The sequence below is a fragment of the Theobroma cacao genome, chromosome 2 (assembly GCF_000208745.1).
Source record: "Theobroma cacao cultivar B97-61/B2 chromosome 2, Criollo_cocoa_genome_V2, whole genome shotgun sequence".
NCBI classification, from domain to species: Eukaryota; Viridiplantae; Streptophyta; class Magnoliopsida; order Malvales; family Malvaceae; genus Theobroma; species Theobroma cacao.
The window spans coordinates 33,893,721-33,901,877 of record NC_030851.1 but is presented as its reverse complement, the minus strand read 5'-3'; the positions used below and the strand labels follow the sequence as shown (position 1 = coordinate 33,901,877).

Sequence of the window (8,157 nt, the reverse complement as noted above, 5' to 3'; positions counted from 1 at the left end):
CAGAAGGTGATCATTACAATACAATACATTTAAAATGGCCTTTTCCAGCTTAACTCCAAAATACATATGACTAAAACATCATCAGCCTTCGATACAGGACCCAAATCAACCCAAAATTCTCAGCCCAGCACATAGAGAATCAACAGCAAGACATAACTCGTTGCTCCTAAGCTTTAAGCATAACAACAAAAAACTCCAGAATCCTTCAAAATTGATGGAAATAAAATGCTTAAACAGAAACTGAGTACATATGTTACATTGACCAGTTACAGTTGGAACAGCAACCCCACGTTACAATTTGCATCTAGCTCATCTATCCTATTCTTATGACAAAGCTAACAGTATCAATTACAAGTATATAAATTATAACCAGAATCACATCAATCTCTGTACAAGACTCCTATAAAGCTCATTAGAAAGCCAAATATGGCCATAAAAACAATGAAAGAGGCCATTACAAAATTGTGGACCTAATAAACAGATTCAACTTTACAAGACAAAAAATGCTTTACAAGAAGACTATAATGTAAGCAGTGGTTGTATCTTGAAACATATCACCAACATCCACTTCATGAATTCAGTTGGATTTACTTTCTTTCCAGAGGTTACAGTTTCTTAACAGTGCTCAAAAAAGAAAAAGATTTTTTTGCACACTTGAAAGGCCAAAGCAAATATCAGAGGAAGCCAATGAAGCCAGCCATTCTAACACATCTTCCTCAACAAAGAGTTGCCCACTCCACTCCCTGGATGTGATGATAAAAAGAAACCCCCATGTCAATAGACATAAAAGAGGAAAAGAAGAAAAAGCCAAAGACACCACCCCAAAGTCTACCCACATAATCACCAACAGTATGTTAGAAAGAACATTACATCACATCATGTTTCAATAGCAAACAAAGCCCAATGCTACTAAGAGCCCCATAGGCATAACACCTGTCTCTAAGAGACAATCAGTTCGGCTAGATGATGAGCACATTGGCATATTCAAGCTCACACTGAATACGAGTATGCAAAACCTCCTTAAAAATGGGGCACTTAGACTGGAAATTAGAGCATTCTGGGTAAAATATTGTTTTGACACTGGCTCTGTTTCTGAGGATTGTTTCAAGGTTTCAACATGTCAAACAGTTCAAAACTTCAGAGCAGTATGTCACTAGAGAAAGATTAGGAAACCAACAAATGAAAAGAAAGGAGAAAAGCATCAGAGGAGAAAGAAAAAAAAAAAAGAGTAGACTCTAGGCAACCCTGCATTGTTTTAGAACTTTAACACTATGCCTTTTCAGCTGAAAAGTCACAAATATCCATAAGACTGGATTGCAACCTTTATTAAAGAAAAACTAACTCTCCATTAGACTCTAAGAAGGAGAACCTAGAAGCATGGAAGCCAAGCCTTAGAGAAAGGATAATAATACCTGCTCCTCTTTACTGGCACAATATTACTATATATAAAACGAAATGCACATTTAAATTGTAGGATGAAAATTATTTGGCTCTAGAATGGCATACAAGCATACATGAAGTTCCAAAACTCTAACAAAACAAAAAATACTTTATGAGGGAAAGGTCAACTGAATGACTCGTCATAGGAAACAAGAATTACATACTAATATAGTGCGTATAGAACAACGAACCAAAAGTCAAGTTTCAAATATTTGACAGAGGTAAAGGAAAAACATATAATGATTTCAATAATGCATAATGCGTATCACAAGATATTCAGCTACAGGCATTATTCAAAAATAAAAAAATGATCCTCAGTTGAAAAGCAAGTGGTATGCATATAGAAAAAAAATATGTAAAAAAGCAAGTGAGGAAGAAAGTAACCAGAGAACGTCCTGAAACAAAATTGAAGCAGCAAGGTAAAAGTAAAAAAAAATAAAAAAGAGATGAACTTCATTTTTGCAATATTATACACATGATCTAGCAATGTCTATAAGCCAAGCAAACTCCCTGACTTTTCAGCTAAAAAAAAAAAAACCTCCCTGACCTATGAACCCTTCCACTTCTAAACCCCAGAAAGAAATGTACAAAAAGATCACATGCTAGAAAGTTTTCTTATCACCCAAGATCACAATCATATGACAACAAGATTTCTATCACATAAAATCCCAACAATCATATAAACAAAGAAGGTTTTCTTAAGTACCATGATCACAAGCCAAGAAAGCATTGCCTCAAATATAGGGTTTGGCAGATAATTATAAACCCAATGTGCATACTCAGCTGTGGGATGTTAGGATTCCAACCCCAAAAAGAGTATCCACATTGAATATGATACTATCTCTTCCAACACACAAATATTAAGTGTCACATCTAATATTTGTTCTTCAGAACGCAGTAAGAAAAGAAAGGGGAGTCTGTTCTTCCCCACCAGCGAGCAAGTAGCACTTACTTCTTCCCTTAAGAAGCCACACTCTGCATAAGGACCAACGATCATCATAGCGAATGCTGAAATGATTATAGAACTGAGAGTAAAATCTTAATTAAAGGTCTCATAAGAAACGGTAAAGAAGGATGCACAGCATATTTTGTCATTCTGATGGCAGGCGTCTCCTCTTCCCATAGTCCACATCCCTTGATCGAGACCTGCGCTGTTCTTCTGGCATTGCATGGGACCTTCTCCGAGATCTTGAAGAAGATTGTCCCCTATCCAAGTCATCATCATAATCCAAGTCACGTTCTCGATGTCGATGCTCTCTGTAACTGTCTTTTTCTTCCCTATAGCGGTGTTCTCTATGCTCCCTCTCAGACCTGTCCCAGTCCCGTTCCTTCTCATCACGATGCCTCCTATCAGAGTTGCCTGACCACTCACGATCAGAAACCCGCTCTTTTTCCCGAGAGGCACCACTCGACCTTCCTTTTTCATGATTTGCATCTCCATAACCATACTCTGAAGCACCATCTTCACCACCATAACTAGACTCTCTAGTCCTGCGACCATGTTCATCTCCTCCCCACCCACCCATGCTTGTGTCAGTCCACATTCCCACATGAGGTCCATCCATTCCAGGTCCACCCATCATTCCCATTCCATTAGGTGCCATTCCACGGCCAAAGAAAGCAGGATTGACATGAGGAGCTACACCAGCAAGTCCCAATGTATTAACAGCTGGAAATGAAGGAAGCATGCCAGGAAAACCAGGCCCTGGAAAACCTCCATAACTGCCTCCTCGACCCATATATGTTGGATCAAACCCAGCTCCCATCATGCCCTGTGGATGCATCATGCCACCAGCTGGACCACCAAATGGAGGACCTGCTGGTCCTTGTCCATAGGCCGCTCCACCATTAGCACCATTTCCAACTCCAGCAGAGCTCCCAACCATGTTCTTCACACCTACACCTCCCCTTCCTCTCATTGGTCCTCCCACCCCAGATCGGTTGACTACTCCTTGACCACCCCGTCCCCAGCCACCCCTTCCATAGTTCCTCCCTGCATCTCCACTTTGGTAATTCATATTACCACCTCTCCCCAGACCATCATTTGGCCTCCTGCCTTGAGGCTGTGCTTGAGACTGGCCTTGGTTTTTGTTCATATAGGAAGCTCCCATCTGCTTCAATGTCTGTGGTGAAGCAAAAGCCACAACACAAGCTCTCCCATTGAACATATAACCATCCATTCCCTCTTTGCATGCAGCAGCAGAAGCTGGATCATAGAACTCAACTTGACAATACCCTTTGGATTTACCACTAGCTCTCTCATCAAAGAACTTAATCTCCTTCACCCTTCCATATTGAGATAAAACACTCTCAAGCTCTGCATCAGTTGTCCACCAATGTAGTTCTCCAACAAACAGCATGGTCGGACCATTCTCTATAGGTGGCCGAACCTGATTTTCGCTTATCATAGGATGATTAACATTCAAACCCATTTGATTAGGTGGAACATGTGGAGCACCTTGAGGTCCACCAGTACCTGAATTTAGAGATTGAGCAGGGACATTGGCAATCTTTTGAGGCACACCAGAAGGATCAATCCCAACCTTGTGGGATGCCGAACTCAATCCTTGAAAACCCATATTTTTCACTTGGGTATCTTGGGTCCCCTCCATAACACGTCCCTTCTGTGAAATAGAAGTCCCAGATGGATAACTCCCAGATCCCATTTCTGGTCTGCTAACAGCTGGCTGCCCATCCTGCTCAGGATACCGGGCAGTAACATTGAGGTGCTTCCCTTGAACTGAAACTCCTGGAATGTTTAGCCCTTGTGAACCCCCAGCTTCACCTCTCGGTTCAGGAGCCTCATTTTTCTGAGCTTGAAGTCCAGTACTGCCCATACCACCTGGTTGTGGTGGTGCCTCAGATCGTTGCAACTGAAGAAAGCCTTCTCCAACATTAACATCATTGTAGAGATCATCATATTCATCATCTTCCCCCATCATCTCTTCATCTGCAAGAGCAGGGATGGCTCCACTTCCCTGATACTGCATCTTTTGTGCCCCTCCATACTCCTCATCTCCAAAATCTATTTGTTCTTCAGCCATTGCATCCATATAACCTGACTAACACCAAAAGAGAAAAGGTTATTCCTATCTCCACCCATATGAAAATAAAGGCACCACAAAGAAAAAAGTAACTGTAAACCTAAAGCAATTATGTCAATAATGCAAGCATTCCAGTGGAGATGTAATGAAAGCAAAAAGCATCCAAACTCCAGTAAGGATAATTTTAGGTGTATATGTAAACTAATCAAAGATCTTAAGCATATTGAAAACAAGAAAATCTAAAATAATTGAACTCGTAGCCAAAGAAAAAACAGCTCTGAGATGCAAAAAGGGAGAGATCTAGCAGCTAGACATCAAAACAAAGGATTAAAATTTCCATTATAGACATGATAGAAAGGCATCAATACGCAAACTTTACCAACATATTCTATCAAAATAACAGATACGTGCCCTACCTACTTCCTCAAATCATAGAAACCAAAGCAGAAGTACGAGGTACATCTAAAACACCCAACTTGATAAATCCAGAGAAAAAACCCAAACACCCAAGTCGTAGAATATCATAAAACAGATAAATTTCAATTACCCAGTTCTTCAACTCAAAGAAACCAACAATGATAGATAACAAAAAAGGAAAACAATTGCATAATCAGTAAAGAAAAACGGAAAATTTAAGAAGACCCACCAGCAATCAGCTTTGGAACATTGCAGAAAAATAGAAACAAAGAAATCCAGAGCTTAGAAATAGTAGCAGAAGAACGCAAGATTATAATACCCAAGGAAATCAGGATATAAGAGCTATATAATCATTTTATAATTACGTTATGGCAAAATGTTTTATCTTACTCTTCTTCTTTGTCATTGGTTCTTTAGCTTACCCTAGGACAGATCCTTTTTGTCTATCGCTCGAACTCCGTTTTTCTTTAATTGAATTTTTTGTTTGATCAATTTGTAGAAACTGTACATGTCATCAGATTATAAATATAAATTGAAAATTTTTAGAGATTTAAAATTATATATTAATAATATTCTTAAAAACCATATAAAACATAAAAACGATTTTTTTTCTCTTATGACCATAGGTACTCTATTTCATGATACACGTAGATATCTGGCTCAATTATATAAGATTATGTTAATTTGAAATGAGTTTGGATAGTTATTTCACTATCCGTATCGAGTTCGAGTAAGATTCAATATCACCCTTAAGAACCCACTATCGAAACCCAATTATCATTATAAATATTTTTATTATTATTTAAATAATTAAATTAAAAATATACAATTTTTATAAATTTTGCAAGCAATTCTTTTGTTAAAAACTAACAAATATATAAACGTTATGAAATAAATTTAAAAAGAACAATTATAAGAGAAATATAAGAAGAAGTACTTATAGCATACTTGGTTTACTGGAAAGAATAGAATGAGAATCGAATAGTCATTCCAAGAGAATAGGATAGAGGAAGAATAACTATTATATAGATTGGTTCATAGGAATGGAATAGAATAAAAATTACTATTATTACTTATTCCATTATTTGGTTGGCAGGAATAATTTTAAGAGTGGTTAAGGAATAATAGGTAAATGATAAAAATACCCTTTATTAAAATTTAAAGATTTTTTAATTAAAAAACAAAAAAACAATGATGAGAAATAAACACTCTTTATTAAAATTAAAGAATTTATTTTGTTAAAAGATAAAAATATTCTGAGCAATAAAATCAAAATAACTTTTACTATAATTAAATAATATTTTTACCAAAATACAAACATATTTTTATTATAATTTAATAATATTTTGTATTAGAAGATAATTAAACCTTTTATTATAATTAAATAATATTTAATATTAAAAGATAAAATATATTCTTCATTAAATTTAAATAATACTAAATAATATTCTTTATTACATTTATTATATTCAAATAATAATATTAAGTAATATGCTTTATAATATTTATTATAGTGAAATAATATTTAAATATTTTTATTCCCTTTTTTTGAAAATGAAGTAAAACATTTTGTGTCTTTTGTGCTTTAAAAAGAGAAAAGGAGTGAGGAAGAGAGAGAGAAAAAATAGGTTTAGTATTTTTTATAAAGTAATTTTTTAAATTGTAAGATGGTATATTTGTCTAATCAACTTCTTTTCTTATTCCCAACAATTTGGAATAGTTATTACTAAGGGAGACCTTGGTAATGGCTATTCAGGCTTCTCTTGGAATGGTTATTCTAAAAAATAGCCATCCCATTGAACCAAATGCAGCTTTATCTCAAGAATAAGAATAGGGGAGGAATGGCTATTCCATTCCCTTCAACTAGACATGCCCTTAGAGAGAAAGAAAGTATTTATAGAGAATTAGAAGATCTTATTCAAGTATATCTTTACAAATGAAGTGAGAGACCTATTTATTGGTCAACAATCCCTTAAATCATAATTCTAATATAATTCTATCTAAGAGTTCAAATCATAGTACATTTCTTGTAACTTGCCTATTGAGCTGTTTGACTGCATTATAGATATCATTAAAATAATGCATTCTAATATTTTATACCAACTTTTCAAATGTTGCAGTAAGAAGGTTGGTAAACAAATCTGTTAGATTGTCACTTGACTGAATTTCTTGAGCACTAATTTTACCATTTTCTTGGAGATCATGACTGCAGAAAAATTTTGACGAACTATGTGTTTTGTTCGATCGCCTTTAATATATCCTTACTTTAACTGTGCTATGCAAGCAGTCTTATCCTCGTATAACGTTGTTAAAATTTCCTTCTTAGTTGACAAGCCACACATTTCTCGAATATGTGAATTACAAATTCTAATCAAACACATTCACAACTTGATCATGAGTTGTTAAAATTTCTGCATAGTTGGAAGAAGAAGCAACTATAGTTTGTTTTACAAAACACTATAAAATAGTCATACCTCCACCTATGAATAAGAAACCTTTCTGGGATTGAGTTTTGTGTGAATCAGATAAATATCCTGCATTTGCATTGTCACGACCCAGAACTCTCATCGGGTTCGTGACAACCGTCGCGACGTCCCGATAGGCACTCATTATCCCGAATGCTGATCGGAACCCCGCAAGGCTTAGCATCAGCTTCTGCATCTCCCCAGTGAGCGACAATTATTAAATCTTGCATTTCAAGAAATCATAAGTCGTTTCCAAATCAAAATAATAAAATTTTATTTTCTAGCTCACAGGGGCATTTTCGTCATTTTTCTTCGATAATACCGAAACTCGCCAAAAACATGGTGTAAAAGCTAAATATGTTCATACATATTTTAAATCAGATAACTAAAGTATAAAATTACTTTTACAATGACACGTGGGCCCCCAACTAACCAATAAGATGCGAGTTTGTGAACCTATAATTTTGACAATGCAAGGCTAACTGAAGTCCTTGATGCAATCAGCTATCTACCAGCTATCCCGAACCTGAAATGTGGGGAATTGAGGGTGGTGAGATTATAAAATCCTAGTGAGTAAACAGACACCATCTAAACTATCTAAAGGCGAGTAAATGGAGATAATTAAAAATAATTAACTTTAGCAAAATTTTCACATCACGAATATTCATTTCAACCAAATAATCAATATGGCTCGTGAATTACTCAAAACTTGGCTCATGCCAAATCCTATACTCGAGGACACCTGGACTAGGGGTATCCAACTAAGTCCGCCAAGGCTATTAAAAATTCAT

At 35.9% G+C, this 8,157-nt stretch overlaps 1 protein-coding gene across 7 annotated transcripts; it reads right to left on the bottom strand.

Annotated features, from left to right (window-relative positions):
• On the bottom strand, nucleotides 205-7,519 carry LOC18609631 (cleavage and polyadenylation specificity factor subunit 6). Of its 7 annotated transcripts, XR_001926734.1 has the most exons (3): nucleotides 7,376-7,519; nucleotides 2,393-4,498; nucleotides 205-743 (listed from the first exon to the last, which is right to left on the bottom strand). XR_001926734.1 is itself a non-coding variant. In XM_018115912.1 (2 exons), the coding sequence occupies exons 1-2, from the start codon at nucleotides 7,509-7,511 to the stop codon at nucleotides 2,532-2,534; spliced, it is 2,103 nt and encodes a 700-aa protein (XP_017971401.1). In that variant the 5' UTR covers nucleotides 7,512-7,519; the 3' UTR covers nucleotides 1,861-2,531. The 7 variants fall into 7 exon arrangements, 6 of the variants coding, with proteins under 6 accessions (XP_017971401.1, XP_017971406.1, XP_017971403.1 ...); XM_018115912.1 differs by lacking the exon at nucleotides 205-743 and having other exon boundaries at nucleotides 1,861-4,498; XM_018115917.1 differs by lacking the exons at nucleotides 205-743; nucleotides 7,376-7,519 and adding an exon at nucleotides 5,324-5,405 and having other exon boundaries at nucleotides 1,861-4,498.

Coding starts and splice junctions, on each gene's coding strand:
- LOC18609631 (XM_018115912.1), bottom strand. CDS start 7,511: ATGAGTGCCTATCGGGACGTCGCGACGGTTGTCACGAACCCGATGAGA. Junction 4,499..7,375: donor TTTCTTATTCATAGGTGGAG/GTATGACTATTT, acceptor GGTGTTAGTCAG/GTTATATGGATGCAATGGCT.